We start from the raw sequence: 16563 nt of genomic DNA on the forward strand, positions 1-16563 counted from the left end.
AAATATACACACATCTTGCTGACCAACTGGTAAGCAGTCATTAAATCTGGGCTTTGTTAGGATGGCTGACCAAATGCCAGCCTAGTTAAGATATAGAGACTACATCACGGACATTGATTAAACTAGTCTTTTCTACTGTCTCAGCCACAAAGTGACTGCATTAGTGCCCTTCTTCCTTGGATCCTCAGGAATGGGAAAATCTTTGCCTTAAACTGTTAATACAGGGAAGCTGTCAGCAGAGGGAGCTCGACAACAAGATTTTCAAAGTAAGTAACAAAATCTAACCCATTTAATACCACTTCATAGTCCGTGTAAGAGAAAAGGCATTCCAATTCTAAAGGTCAAATGGAAATGGAAAATAAGATCACATGTTTAATGGAAAACACTAACCAGGCAAAATTCAAATGAAAGATTAACAATTGTGTTGGGCTGTTTTCCAGGGTGGCTGATAAAAGGTCTTCCTGCCACTTGGTCAAAGCAGCTGATAGGGCTGAATTGTGCCCTTTCACCCAGGTGTAAACACTTAAGACAGGCACCATTACAGACTACAAGTGTTGCTGTGTAACTCTGGGAGTTACATAATGCACAGATAAGGTTTACTTCAATGTATTAGCATTCATGGTGTTGGAAATCAGTTAGCAGCTGAACTTTGGAAATCCTAAATGGCGAAGCTATTGGGTTGTATCCAGTGAAGCTGTCCTCATAGTACAAGGGTTTCCACCTGTGCAACGGGTCGTCCTCTCCCTACATGCGCCTTCATTCTGCCCTGAAATCTCTGGAGGTGGGGTGGGCAAGGGAATTTTTTTTTAAAAAAACCTTAATAGCCCAATGAGAACTGAGCATGATGATTGGATTGGGGAGCGAGGCAACGGAGAAGGGTGGGGAAACTGGCCAGCCAGGTATTTGCTGGACTACAACTCCCATTATCCATGACCATGCTGACTGAGGCTGATGGGAATTGGAGCCCATTAACACGTGGAACACCGTACATTCCCCCAGTGGCTAGTAAGAATTCCGGTTGCAGGTCTCACTTGTGCCATTTGTATTTCAAATTGCTGTAGGTTGAGTTCACTGCATCTCAACTATCTTTATACTTGTTTTGGAAGCCACTATTGTTTTATAGCTGCTTAGAAGTCTCCCACTGTAAAATATAGGTACTTTCCCTGCTCTGATGCAGTTGGGGTGTGTGGAGAAGTTAGCATGGCTAGGGGTTGATACTTTTCAATATATCTGCTCAGTTCTTAGACTGTACCTGCCCAGACTGGATGGCAGAATTTATATGCATACTCATGTAGTGGCTCCTTCATGTCGCTGCTGTAATGTGCATTTTGCCCTTATATCTTGCATGTCAGTACTGCCACTGTCCTGCATGCTGTGATCTTGAGGATTATCTGAAGCCCTGTGGCCGGATTCAACTAAGCTGTTGCTCAAGCACAGGGGTCAGCAACCTTTTTCAGCCATGGGCTGGTCCACCGTCCCTCAGACCATGTGGTGGGCCGGACTATATTTTGAAAAAAATATATGAACGAATTCCTATGCCCCACAAATAACCCAGAGATTCGTTTTAAATAAAAGCGCACATTCTACTCATGTAAAAACACTAGGCAGGCCCCACAAATAACCCAGAGATGCATTTTAAATAAAAGGACACATTCTACTCATGTAAAAACATGCTGATTCCCAGACCGTCCGCGGGCCGGATTGAGAAGGCGATTGAGCCACATCCGGCCCCCAGGCCTTGGGTTGCCTACCCCTGCTCTAGCAGAAGGCTACAAAGTCCCACTAGCACAACAGGACTTCCTCCCTTCCATTCTCTCCCCTGTGCCGCCCCAAATTTGTTTGGGAGGACCCCTAGAGCAGTGTGTGAGGGGAGGTTGTTCTTTATGGCAAGGAGAAATGCTTACACTGATAGAACAGTGGCCTTAGCACAGACATGGCCCTCCAGATGTTTTGGGACTACAACTTCCATCATCCCGACTTCCGGAGGCGGCGCGAACGGCAATGGCTGCCAGCTCCTGAACGGGAGAGGGTAGCTCCGTTGAAACGGGTCGCCCGCTACGGCGAAGCGGGGACCCATCCAGAAAAACCACAGGCAGCAGAAGCCTGTGGTCCTGAGACCCGGCGGGCGCCAAAAGCAGCCCCTAAAACGACGAAGGGACCCCGTAAGGGGCTCCGGACCGCGGAGGGGGTAGCGGCGCTGTGGGTCGTTGCGCGATCAACGGAGCGAAGCCGCGTCGCTGTTGCCGGTGAGCGCTGACCTTTCTTCTTGAAACTGCTAACTTTGGAAAGCAACAACCCGTGAGTAATTTGGACACTATACTTCTAAAGCCTCTAAAAATTGTGAATTTGGCTGAAAGCGGAGTGACGAAAAACAGGAAGTCCGTCTTCCGCTGACACTGAACTTGAAAGTAAAGAGCAGGAGGAGTGGAGACAAAGAGTAATTTTTTGCATTGACTGATCTGGCATCTATTTAAACTGTTGTTTCTGGCTGATTTAAAGACTTTAAGTGGCTGTTTTTTGGACCTTCATTGAGACAAGGGTACCTGTCTTCTGTTGATCTATTGGATTACAAATAAAAGTAAGAAACCCAGGTACTGGAGCTGCCTGAGTAACTGAGCAGTCAGCCTGCAAGCTTTGGATACTTTGAATCTGAACTTTGGAACATACTGAGTTTGAATTTGTTACTTTGAAACACTTGTGGTCTAAGCACTTTTGGAAACAATGTTTGGCTTTAAGTTTTAACTCTGCTAAAATTTATCTTTGTGAAGATCTTTGGAGATCAATTCAGACTTACTAATTTTAATTGGATTGGACTTCCTCCCCAAAGACATTCTAAGCTCCACCTAGAGGATTTTTGGATTTACAGCAGTGACTTTGTTTTACTTTCTCTTTCCCGGCCTCCTGTTTGAGTGTTACCATCTGGGCTCTTATTTTCTCATGGGAACAATTCAGTTTGACCTTGGCTTTTAGATAACTTTGGAATGAGTGGAACAAGAAAAAGGGGAAGAACCAGACAAACAACGTTAACTTTACCGACAGTCTCACAGCGTAGATCATCTGTGCCTGCTTTGCCTACTACTTTGCCTCCTGAGGCAGAAGCGGCCTCCCTGCTACAATCAGGGGAGGGAGAAACTGAGGAATTACAACTGGAAGATATGGCCTCAGGAGCAAGTGGCACTATCTTGGAGAAAATTTTTGAAAAATTGGAGGCTCTGGACAGAAAGGCTGACCAGCAATCAGCTAAAATTGACTTAAACACAGAAAGTTTAAATAGACTAACTGGACAAGTTGCACAGAATGTTCAATCTATTGGAGAATTGAAGGAGGCTGTAGGTGAAAATCGGAAACTGGCGGAAGACACTAGCCAAAGATTGGGACAGCTTGAAAAAGAAGTAAGACCACTCAGCAAACAAGTAGGAGAACACCAGATCTACTTTTCCATGACAGAACTTCGGAACAGGGAGGCCAATTTAAGGATACGCTCAATTCCAGAAGTGGAAGAAGGTAACTTAACTGAGTTCCTTACCAAGGAATTTTCCAAGTTTTGGAACTTAGAAGAAAAAGACTTTAAAATACTATCTGCTTTTAGGCTTGGAAGACTTATAAAGAAGGAGAAGCCCAGAGACTGTTTGATAATATTGAGATCAAAGGAGGAAAGGGACAAGATTCTAGGCCTGCACTACGGAAAGTCACTGGATATTTTGGACAAAAGAATTGAAATTTATAAGGATATTCCTAAACAGCTGTTGGATCTTCGAGCAGACTACTCGGAATTAGTAAAACTGCTAAGGAGCAACTCAATCATCTTCAGGTGGGAGTTTCCCCAAGGTTTATCGTTTACTTTCAGAGGGAGGAAGATTAAAATTAGAACGCCGGAGGATAGAGACAAGTTTTTGGTGGCACACGGAGAAGATCTTCATAAGGGACTTGGATTACCCCCAGGGCCTGAACCTCCGGGGGTTCCTGCACCCTCGGACCCCCAAAAATCTGACAATAAGGTACCCCCACAGCAAGAATAACCAGATATATTCAGGATGTCTCTGCAACTTTTGAGCTGGAACATAAATGGCTGTAACATTCCAGGAAAAAGGAGAAAAATCTTTCACATTTTAAAAAAGGAACATTTGGACATTATTTGCTTACAGGAAACACATGTGACCAGGCTCCACAGAAAAGTGTTAATAAATAAAAGACTTGGTCAGGAATTTATATCTTCGGATACAGTTAAAAAGAGAGGTGTGGTAATTTATGCAAAAGAGAGCCTTTCACCTAAATTTCTGTTTAAAGATGAGCATGGAAGAATTTTGGCGATAGAAATACAACATCAAGGGGAAAAAATACTGATATTAGGAATTTATGCTCCAAATGAAGGAAAATCGGAATTCTATAAGAAGTTGCATGAGACCATGCTGGACTATCTGGACTACAACAACATCATTATGATGGGAGATATGAATGGAGTTGTATCAACCAATATGGATAAGTCACAGAGCCAAAAAATTTCTAAAGATGGGAGACTACCAAAGACCTTCTTTGAAATGACAGACAATATGGACTGGATTGACATTTGGAGAGTGAGAAACCCCTTGGGAAGGGAAGGAACATTTTTCTCTGAAGCCCAACTGACTTGGACAAGAATCGACCAGATATGGATAACTAGAGGTCTGGCACCTAAGATCAGAAAGGTGGAAATCTGCCCAAAGACATGCTCCGACCATAATGCACTGAGAATGGACATGACATTGATTCCAACCGGTTCCTTCAGATGGAAGATGAATGATGGCCTGTTTAGAGATCAGGAGATCACTAAGAAGGCCCAAAAAGCCCTAAAGGATTATTTTGAGATCAATATGAACACCACAGTGGAAAAAAGAACTATCTGGGACGCAAGTAAGGCCGTGATGAGGGGGTTCCTGATACAACAGAACACAGTAAAGAAAAGGAAACAAAACGAAAGGAAAGATAAAATTTTGGAAAAAATCAAGGAGTTGGAGAAGAAGTTAAGACTTAATCCGAAGTCCCAGCCGATTCTGAGAGAAATCAAACTTTACCAAGCACAATATTGTAAACTGATAAATCAGGAAATAGAATGGAAAATCAAACTAATGAAACAAAAAACTTTTGAGTCGGCTAATAAATGTGGAAAACTGCTAGCTTGGCAGTTGAAGAGGAGACAAAAGTTAAACACAGTGACAAACTTAGAGATTGAAGGAAGATGTATCCAGAACCCCGGAGAGATTAGAAAGTGTTTCCAGAGATATTTCAAAAAATTATACACTCAAGGGCCACAAGATGAAGCAGCGATTAAACAATTTCTAAAGACAAATGGATTGGCAAAGTTGTCAGAAGAAAATAGATCAATTCTGAATGGCAAAATAACACGACAAGAGATTGAGCAGGCCATCCAAAACATGAAACAGGGCAAATCACCAGGACCAGATGGGCTGACCTCCAAGTACTATAAGACATTGAAAGACTATTTGATACAACCACTGATGGAGGTCAGCAATGAAATTTTAGAGGGGAAGAAGGCGCCAGAATCGTGGAAAGAAGCTTTCATCACATTGATACCAAAATCGGAAACTGAAAAGACACAGCTTAAGAACTACCGTCCCATCTCCCTTTTAAATGTGGATTACAAAATATTCGCAGACGTTTTGGCAAGTAGATTCAAGAGGGTTTTAAACAAAGTAATCCATAAAGACCAGGCAGGCTTTCTCCCAGGTAGACATATGTCTGCCAATACAAGGAACATTATAGATATATTGGAGCTTTTACAAACAGACATAAATACTAAAGCTGTTTTAATTTTTATAGACGCGGAGAAGGCCTTTGATAACATATCCTGGAAGTTTATGAAAGGGAATTTAAAAGAAATGGGAGTGGGCCGGGGGTTTGAGAATGGGATTGATGCAATATATTCAGAACAAAAGGCTAAACTGATAGTTAACAATGTGGTTACAGAAGAGTTTAAAATTGAAAAAGGAACACGACAAGGCTGTCCGATTTCCCCGTTACTATTTATCTCGGTCCTGGAGGTGCTCTTGAACACGATTAGAGGGGACAGGTTGGTGGAAGGGATACAGGTCGGAGCGAAACAATACAAACTTAAAGCGTTTGCAGATGACTTAGTTCTGACATTACAGGAGCCAGAATCTAGTACGAAAAGAGTACTACAACTAATCCAGGATTTTGGTCGGGTGGCGGGATTTAAACTAAATAAGCAAAAAACCAAGGTGTTGGGAAAAAACTTGACAGATATTGAGTCGGAACGGTTTCAGAGAGAGACAGAGTTAACTGTGGTTAAGAAAGTTAAATACCTAGGGGTAAACATAACAGCAAAGAATTTGAGTCTGTTTAAAGATAATTATGAAAAATGTTGGTCTGAAATTAAGAGAGACTTGGATAGCTGGTCAAAATTGAAACTTTCATTGTTAGGTCGAATAGCTGCTATTAAGATGAATGTATTGCCAAAAATGTTATTTTTGTTTCAGACATTGCAGATTGTAGATAAAACGGAGTGCTTCCGGAAGTGGCAGAAAGATATCTCCAAATTTGTCTGGCAGGGCAAAAAGCCCAGAATTAAGTTTAAGATATTAACGGACGCAAAAGAAAGAGGGGGCTTTGCCCTGCCAGACTTAAAGTTGTACTATGAAGCCGCAGCTTTCTGCTGGCTAAAAGACTGGCTACTTCTGGAGGACACGGATGTGCTGGATTTGGAAGGTTTTAACAATGCATTTGGATGGCATGCATATTTATGGTACGACAAGGTTAAGATCAACAAGGTCTTTAAGAACCATATTGTCAGAAAAGCAATATTTAATGTCTGGACAAGATACAAAGACTTATTAGAAAACAAAACACCGAGGTGGCTGTCACCTTTGGAGGCCAAGGCCCGAAAAAGACCCAATATGGAGGCCAATTGGCCAAAATATTGGGAAATACTAGAAAGGGATGGAGACAATTGGAAACTGCAGAGTTTAGAGAAAATGAAAGATAAAGTGCGAGACTGGTTACACTATGCTCAGATTAAGGAAGTGTTTAAGATTGATAAAAAGTTAGGATTCCAGGTGGAGAAATCGAAACTGGAGACAGAACTGCTAGAACCTAAGACCAAGGTACTTTCAAAAATGTATAACTTGCTGCTGAAATGGAACACACAAGACGAATTGGTTAAATCGGCTATGATAAAGTGGGCCCAGGATATTGGGCACAACATTATGTTTGAGGACTGGGAAAGGTTATGGACTACCGGGCTGAACTTCACAGCATGTAATGCTCTGAAGGAAAATGTAATGAAAATGATATATAGATGGTACATGACCCCAGTGAAATTGGCTAAAATATACCATTCGTCTGATAACAAATGTTGGAAATGTAAGGAAAATGAAGGAACATTCTTTCACCTCTGGTGGACCTGCCCTAAAGTGAAGGCCTTTTGGGAAATGATATATAATGAGTTAAAAAAGGTATTTAAGTATACCTTCACCAAGAAACCAGAGGCCTTCCTTCTGGGCATGGTCGGCCAGAACGTGTTAAAGAAGGATAGAACATTTTTTATGTACGCTACAACGGCGGCAAGGATACTTATTGCTAAGAGCTGGAAAACCCAAGATCTACCAACACTGGAAGAATGGCAGATGCAGCTGATGGACTATATGCAACTGGCTGAGATGACTGGCAGAATCCGCGACCTGGGAGAGGAGAGGGTTGAAGAAGACTGGAAGAAATTTAAGATTTATTTACAAAAGTACTGTAATTTGGTTGAATCCTAACAAGGAAGCCAGAGCAGAAATAACTGTCTACCATTAAATTATAATTTTTTATTTGAGTTTAACCTAAATATTGCACTTAAGAGTATAAACAAGATGATAATTTGCTTGGAAAAATTCGTTTTTAATGATGAAAGTGGAAGCGGGAGACGTGAGGGAGTCCGCAATAGAATGAAAAGATGTTATGAAACCTATTTTGTTTGTTAAATATGTATCTGTAAAAAATCTTAATAAAAATTTTTATAAAAAAAAAAATACAACTTCCATCATCCCTAGCTAACAGGACCAATGGTCAGGGATGATGGGAATTGTAGCCCCAAAACATCTGGAGGGCCAAGTTTGGCCATGCTTGCCTTAGCATAACATTGAATTCCACCCTTGCATCACAATGTATGAATTACTTTGTAGATGGCAAAGAGAACTTTCTATTTAGCTGCCTAGATACATGGTAGGTTGTAGTTTGTTTGTTTTAAAAAAACAGTATTTTTGTGGGTAAAGGGCATGCCTTCCAATACTATTCCCTGTCAGTTGCCACATTTATAACCAGGAGAAGTATCAGTTCCACAACTTCACCATGCTGGCATTTTCCCCTTCGCCTTTTGTCCAGGGTTGCTGGTCTTTCTGTTGTGGTTATCCACTTGTTGAATGTCCCTGAGTGCTAACTTGGTGTCATAGCCTTAAATTGTGATGTGGGTATACACAGATACGTTTTTAGGCACGCTTCCCTTTCATTGCCCCCCCTTTTATTTTGGACCCCAGTCCCCCCCCCCAAAAAAAAAATCACAACAACCTGAAGTAACAGGGGCATGCGCAGATCCCATGAAACCACATCATCACCCAAAATATGTCTGGTTTGCAGCTACAGAGGGCCCCATTTATTCAGGTCTCCTGGAGAAGATGCACAAAGGTCACTGGTGGTGATAATGGGATAAGATTTCTGGTTATGCATATGCAAAGGAGACTCAGACCCATGGTGCAGTCTTTAATCACCTGCCCAGCAGCATGTTTAGATTTCGGTGTGACAGAGACCATCCCACTTGTCAGTCACAGTTGTCCAGGCGTAGAGGCGAACAGTCACCAATTAAAAAGTTCAGGTTCTGGTTTATCCCCACGGTCTCTAGCTTGACTGTGTCATTCTGTCAAAGGCATCTGTCTCCAGGGGCTCAGCATCAACCACAACATTGTCTTCTCCATTAGCCTCTATGCATTCCTCCACCGCCTTCAGGATGATCTGTAGCCTCCTGTCCAGTGCCAAAAGGTGGGGTTCTGTAAGTACAGGTGCTAGGCGGTCCTCAAGCAAGGATTCCCGCATGATGTCGCTGAGTTTGTAGGCTGGTTGCGCCAAGAGCTGTAGCCGTAATAACGTAGTCTTCTTTATTCTGAAGGAGGACGGGGTGGGGTGGGGGGGACAAGGTTCATTACGCTCATTATGCAAAAGCAAAATTTTACCTCCCTGTCTTAGATACTCCTGAAAGTTGGATGGACTTAAATATGCATTGCTGCGACCTGTGCTCAGTTATAAATAATAGCAACATGGTGGCTTAAGCTTTCTGGGAAGTCTTTCCTCCCATCTCCAGATGTTTGGAAGCTGGTTGTGGATACTTAGCAGTGAAGTTGCAAGGGTAAAATGTGCTTTGGGGATATAGGGAAGGGTTGTGGCTCTGTTGCGAAGCACATGCTTTTATTATTACTGTTCATTTCATACACCACTTAATGCCAAAATAGGCTTCTAAGCAGTTTACATAGTATGAATGCCAAGTGGACTGGAGAAAGTTTCAGATTCGCTTCCCCACACCCTCCACTTAAAACGATGTCGAGTAGTAGGGCTGCAAAAGATAACCCAGCTGTCCATCACGTGGCTGCCACAATCTCTTGTACTTGGGAACTACAGTACAAGGCGCATTGCCAGCTCAGTGCTTAGCGCTTTGGGAAGTGCCGAGCATAGAACTGGCAAAGCGCTACTTTCTCCTGCCCGTCAGCTGATGGCAAGGGGTGGGGGCATATGAGTCAACTTCTTGCAAGTATGCACTGCAAAAAGAAGTCCCCCGTTCAGCCGGTGCCTGCAAAAAACCACCACCACCCCAGGCATCTTCCTATCCTGTTTTAGCTGCAGTTTCAAAGGGAACACTTCCCCTCTTGAAGCAAGGCCTTGAGCTGGTGAGGGAGCTCACATTATGTACCCTGCCCCATTCCTGACATAACGTGGTTTGGGGGAAACAGTCACACAATTGGGACACCTGATGGGACTGCAGATGAGATGTTTTCCAACCTTGTTCTTAGTAGATTCTGCATGTACATTTGCCAAACCTTACAGCCAGAAATCTAGAAACTAGACTTCGTATATAGATAGCTGTCATTTGGGATTCAGCTAAGCTGTAATGTGTGCAGAATGAGGTCCATATGTGCAATGAGGCTCTTCCCTACCCCCGCTCCTGTGTACCCCTGCATCCCTAAATCTGCGCTGGAGACTTTGAGAAAACTCCATAAAAGGTTTAGGGGGCATGTCAGGGAGAATAATAAATAATAATTTTTTATTTATACCCCGCCCTTCCCGGTTCAAAAACCGGGCTCAGGGTGGCTAACAAATTTAAAACACTTAATTATAAAAGCAGCATAAATAACGGTATAAAAACATGAATAACAATAAAATTCAAAAATCAATCAGATAATCCCCAGGACTAGCTGACTGAATTGGTCCTACTTGGGCCAGTGGAGAATTTGCTGTGGGGTCTCAGAGCGGTGGATCTTCATAAAAAGGGGAGGGGAAGGGAAGAGAAGGGAAGGGAAATAAAAGATCAGGCTGAATTCAAATTAAAGGCCAGGCGGAATAGCTCTGTCTTACAGGCCCGACGGAAGGAGGGCCCTAGTCTTATGCGACAGACCATTCCACCAGATCAGAGCCATCACTGAGAAAGCCCTGGCCCTGGTGGAGGATAGTCTGACTTCCTTAGGGCCTGGGACCTCTTGTTGTACAAGTAGACCTGGTTCCTTACATGCAGTAATCCATTTACAGCACTGCATTGGGTTCCACCCTTTGAGTGAGCCCAGTGGAACCATAAACTACCAGTACTTTTTTTTTTTTTGCCATACCACCTTATTCAAAGAATCAAACTTAGGCGCAACCAGTTGTTTTGGTTTATAGCAGAAGCTGGTTGCCCATGGTACTATTTGGTTGGTCTGTATGGGAATTACAAGCCGCTCTTCTTCAATCTGAATTGACATGAGTTTTTTTTAAGAAAAGAGGAACTGAAGAAATGTTTAAAAATAGCTAAATGAGATAAGTCTCTTTAAAAACCAACCACCATCACCTGCCCACTAGTTGAGGAAAGAAGGGTTTCTGTTCTGAACTGATAACTAGAGGAAGGTGAGTAGTTCTAACCCTGCAATAGCCATACCTGCAACCAACCTTTGCAGGTCAATGCATCTGTGTACACCTGGAGTTGGGGGATGTTCTTTGGTAATGCAAAAACTGAGGTAGGCAAAAACCCTTCCATATCAGTGAAATTTGCATTGCTGATTCTCTATTCTGTTCAAACAGGGATAAAATAAATGGCTGGATGCTATACCAGTGCTTGATGTTGCTGCAGGCTGCCTGCATTTAAAAGTCAGAAGTTTGTGGCTGAGAGGACGAGATTAGTTCGGGAAAGGTGTGTGAGCAGGAGCCAATTTAAATCACACAGACTTGGAGTTCACTGCAAGGATTTATTGGCAACCCTATAATTATAAACCAGGAGGCTTGTAAGGTGTGAATAATGGCTTTTGAAAGTCAACCTGGAGGCTCAATATAACTGTACGAGATGATGCCACTGACATCTGGGGGCACAGAAACACACAGGGGGTAGTATGGTGAAAATAGTTAAGATGTGGTAGAGCAGAGGAACACGGGAGAATGAATAACCCTTGACACAGTTTTTTAAAAGCCTAGCTTTTGATTTATATGAATTCATAAAGCAGTAGCCTGAAGAGGATTCAGGCAGTAAAATTTATGAGCAGCCCCCTAATGGCTGGAGGGGGACACAAATGTAATTGATGGCGTTCGGGTTCTTTCAGTCCCTTTAGAAGACAATAAAATCTGAGTGTTCCTGGCAGGGATCAAAAGAAATGTCTCAATTTCCTTCAGCTATGACAAATGGCATGTTTGATGGGGAAATGGGTGGGCACCCCATTACACACCCAAATGCTGATGTCTGCATGCAACTGGGACTTCATTCTGAGTGATGGACAGACTCGGCCTAGTCTGCTTTAGAAATAATTCAGGGGAAGTGAATTATGTTGTCAAATGTGAGGTGGGGGGGGGGGAGGACCTGAACTCCAAAACCAGCAGGAGCTGGGGTGATCTCCCAGCCCCACAGTAGCTCCTGGGAGACTTTTCGGCTAGTCCTCCCCATTTTCTCAAGTTTATATGGCACAGGGCAATGTGGAGATGCTGGAAAATGCTATGGCAGTGCTTTGCGTCCTAGCTGTATGAGCGTTGCTTGTGAAAGTGCCCAGGGACACTGGGAGCCATGGGAAAGCACCATTCCCATGACTTCTAACATTCCCTTTTCCGGTTCCCAAGAGTACAATCCACCATTCTTTCCTAACCGGCAATTTGAGGGAGCTTTTGTAGACCGGCACAGAAATGGACCTGTGAGAAGTGGTGCAGTGATGTCTCTCACTCCATTGCCATCAGGTGAAAGATGTGTTCGCCTGCTTGTTACGGCCCAGGGAGCTGCAATTGAGCCTTTCAGTTCAATCCAAAATAACTTGGGAATGACACTTACATGCAACACTGTTCGAGTGGAGCCAGGATGGAGATCTCATCATGGGAATGCTTCCCAAAACTATGGAAACAAACAAAATGTAAAAGGTGTGCCCAAACCACCCAAGACTTCAGAGACTGGAATGCTTCAAATACAGTGCTTAGTGACAGAAAATTTCCCAGTGCTCTTATTTTTCCATGGAGAAAAATCCACAAGTTGTAACACTGAACGGACGCCAATTGCAAATGCAGAATTAGGCAAACTTAGCAGTTGCAATGTGTTTAATGTTGTCTAATAAATACAAGAAAAATAAACATGCTAAATTAAATCACACACCAAGACATCTGAAAAATTTCCAATTTAACCTGAGCTTTTTGATGCAAATCAAGTTGATGGGATATAGCAATGGGATGGGGAGGGGGGTTAATAGTGCCAATTTGGGGGTTTTTTAAGTACCTGCTTTCAAAAGAAATTCAATAATAATAATGATGTTGATGATGATGCATTATTTATATGCCACCCATCTGACTGGGTTGCCCCAGCTCCCAACAAAAAAAAGCCATAAAAATACCACACCACAGACACTAAAAACTTCCCTGAACAAGGCTGCCTTCAGATGTCATATGAAATGGGAAATCATACTATAAATCTTAAATTGAAAGCACAGGAGACCAAAGGTTACTTATATATCAATATATTTACCTGAATCTTCTTCATTTATGGGAAAATCCATAACTGAGGATTTACCACACGACTTGTGACATTACCTGTTGCATTAGGCCGCAAGCCAATGCAAATATTTGCATTTCAAATGCCTTAGGAATATAAACAGCACAGTATTTATTTTCAAATTAGTTTATTTGCCTCCGAGGCTAAATAAATAAATGTTTGTAGCAGCCGGTCAGTTTTGTGGTTTCTGAACCTCTCAGATTTTCATGTTGTGTGGGTTAGATGCACTATGAGAGCATTTGCTGCAGAGTATTAATAGCTACTCTGCAGAAGATTTCTGCAAGCCGGTGCCCTCCTTTTTTTGTTGTATGAACAACTCTCATGCTCCCCAGCCAGCATAGCTACTTATGGGGGATGATGGGAGTTGTAGTCCCATCTTCATTGGAGGGCACCGGATTGGGGAAAGCTGGTGGTCCAGATAGATGTGCCCCTTTTGCTGTTTATTTATTGCTATTTGTATATTTTAACTATCCCAAAATACAGATGTGCCTTCACACTGGCCAGATTGTATGTGATGCCCTCTGCTGTACTTGAGGGCAGATACCAAAAGATTCCAACTGAGAAACGACTCTGCCCATGTGGAGATGGCAATCTGAAAACAGTGGCTCATGTTCTCCTGTCCTGTCCCCTTTATAAAGATCTGAGGAATGAGATCATCACTCCACTCTTACTTACCATCCCAGGCCGCCCATCTGTGGCCACATTGTTCAGATCAAAATGATCAGACAACAGCAAAGGTTGCTAGGTTTATCAAGGGTGCAATGAGATTAAGGGCCACTATCTGAACAATAATCTTGGTCATCTGACTGTCCTTTTTACCCATTGTTGTCTTTTTAATTGTATATATTACTTGTTTTATGTTGCTATGGCCGTTGGCTAATGCGAATAAAGTTTATCTATCTTGCTATTTGTGTGTTTTGCCAAGGTTATATAATGAAAATGGCACAAAAGTGTGCCCAGATAGTCCTCATGTGCCATTGTGCTGTGCACCTTCATGAATGAGGTAGAATTCCTGCTGGGGATTCAGTAAGAACCTGGCATGATTGTTCAAGAGAATTCACTGAGCATCTGCAGAATCTTCCAATATAAGTCTCTTGCTCACACTTCTCCTACAATTCCCAGAATCCTGGGATGATGGTGATGACGGTTACATCAGTGTTTAAGCCAACACAGGCCTTAGTTCAAGACTCTGCCTGGTCCCATGGTTTCCAAGAGGGGTTCCACAGAATTTATATCCTAAGACTCACAGAGTCTTGTTCCTGAGACCCAGGACGGACTATTCCTCCCCACAGCACCAGCTCTTGCCCCTTTAGATTCCAGAGGCAATTTGTGGGGTTCCTTACCCTCTTGCATTGTCCAAATGGAGCAAAAAGCCATCATCTCCAAACTTCGTGAACATCTCATAATGATGACGGTCCATGTTGCCTTTCGAAACAGAGAAGGAAAAGCATTTGGTACTTCCAGAGTACTAACCCAATCCAACTGCTTGAGCTCTATCACGCAAGACACATTATCTGAGATATAATATCAGTGTATTAATAGCAGCTTTGAAACTAAACAGGAAACAGTGAGGAAGGCACAAAAATGGCTTTTATCTGGATCAAATGGCTGCTTATAAGATAGACTTGTGATATCTACTTGTTCCAAAGTTCTGCTAGGATGCATGATGGGATACAGCAGGAAAATAACCCCACAGAGTTACCTTTGAAGGAGTGGGGTGCCCTGATAGGAGCAGACAGACATAAATAACATGGTTTGGAAATGCCTACACCATGTCAGATTGTGGGATAGTAATGAATGACAGTGTAACTGCATTGGCTAAGGGAGGAGAGGAAATACTTGATGTTAGTTATGAACACTTAGACACGCTTAGAGTTTCCCCCGTTTTAGACTTGTTTCTTCCAACAGATCCATCACCATTCTATTTTATTAGGACTGACCTAGAACTCTCAGAGGGCAGGCTTGATGCACCCAGCTGTTAAGCACTTTAAAACCCTGTTGATCAATGGATGAGCATTCGGCATGCGCTTCAACTCCCCCACTGAAATCAATGGAGCTTAGGAGTGCTGCTTACTTTTGGTTGCATTGAGCCAGACATCTGCAGAGAGACAGGCCACTTTGAAGGGGACTGCTATAGGGAAAGTATTTGTCGCAGGAATTCAAAAGCGAGGGGAGCTTACTCGTGTCATCCCTTTAGGAGCTAAGGCTGAAAAAATAGTGGCTTGCCGTGGCTTTCCAGTGGGACCATTGCACTAGGAGCTAAACCAGGAGGGCTTTAAGCTCTTGCTTCTGCCATGGCCCCAAACTGGAACAGGAGGGATTCAAGCCTGATACTGTCATTGCAAAGAAGATTCCTATTTGTTTGGTTCCTGTAGCTAATGGAAAGATCGGGCCAAGGAGAAGGAGGCAGCAGCAGTAGAAAAAGGATGTGATGTGTCATTTTGGACTCACAGCTGTCCACGGAGGCACAGGTCAATTCTGTGTCTAGGGCAGCTGTTTACCAGCTCCATCTGGTACGCAGACTGAGACCCTACCTGCCCGCGGACTGCCTCGCCAGAGTGGTGCATGCTCTGGTTATCTCCCGCTTGGACTACTGCAATGCGCTCTACGTGGGACTACCTTTGAAGGTGACCCGGAAACAACAACTAATCCAGAATGAGGCAGCTAGACTGGTGACTGGGAGTGGCCACTGAGACCATATAACACCGGACCTGAACCAGTACATTTCCAAGCACAGTTCAAAGTGTTGGTGCTGGCCTTTAAAGCCCTAAGCAGTATACCTGAAAGAGTGTCTCCACCCCCATCGTTCAGCCTGGACACTGAGGTCCAGCTCCAAGGGCTTTCTTGCGGTTCCCTCACTATGAGAAGTGAGGTTACAGGGAACCAGGCAGAGGGCCTTCTCAGTGGTGGCGCCTGCCCTGTGGAACCGCCCTCCCATCAGATGTCAAGGAAATAAACAACTATCTGACTTTTAGAAGACATCTGAAGGCAACTCTGTATCAGGAAATTTTTTATGTCTAATGTTTTACAATTTTTTATGTGTTGTAAGCCGCCCACAGTGGCTGGAGAAACCCAGCCAGATGGGTGGGATATATATATATTCATTATTATTATTATTATTTCATTTAGCAAAGGCTAAAGTGTTTTAAACTTTTGGTGTTTTAAAACTTTTGCATAACGGCTAGAAACAAGCTGATCTCAGAGCAGAAACCATGCTACCAGTGCTGCCAAACTATTTACAAGCCATCTGGTTTCAACATAGCAAGCGACGTTTGCAACATCCGCGACAGCGTGTCAGATCCATGAGATTAATTATTACT

The 16563-nt window shown here is 43.1% G+C and overlaps 1 protein-coding gene across 1 annotated transcript in view; it reads right to left on the reverse strand.

The window, feature by feature from the left end:
* Positions 1-8619: 8619 nt before the first annotated feature.
* Positions 8620-16563, reverse strand: part of FAM20A (FAM20A golgi associated secretory pathway pseudokinase) — a 44781-nt gene continuing 36837 nt past the window's right edge. The window contains exons 9-11 of the mRNA XM_081899749.1: positions 14587-14668; positions 12536-12595; positions 8620-9151 (exon numbers count right to left, since the gene is read on the reverse strand). Of these exons, the coding sequence (XP_081755875.1) occupies positions 8890-9151; positions 12536-12595; positions 14587-14668 (404 nt within the window). The 3' untranslated portion in view covers positions 8620-8889. The remainder of the gene's footprint in view (positions 9152-12535; positions 12596-14586; positions 14669-16563) is intronic.

The sequence above is a fragment of the Podarcis melisellensis genome (genome assembly GCF_964234715.1).
Source record: "Podarcis melisellensis genome assembly, chromosome: 2".
Classification (NCBI taxonomy): Eukaryota; Metazoa; Chordata; class Lepidosauria; order Squamata; family Lacertidae; genus Podarcis; species Podarcis melisellensis.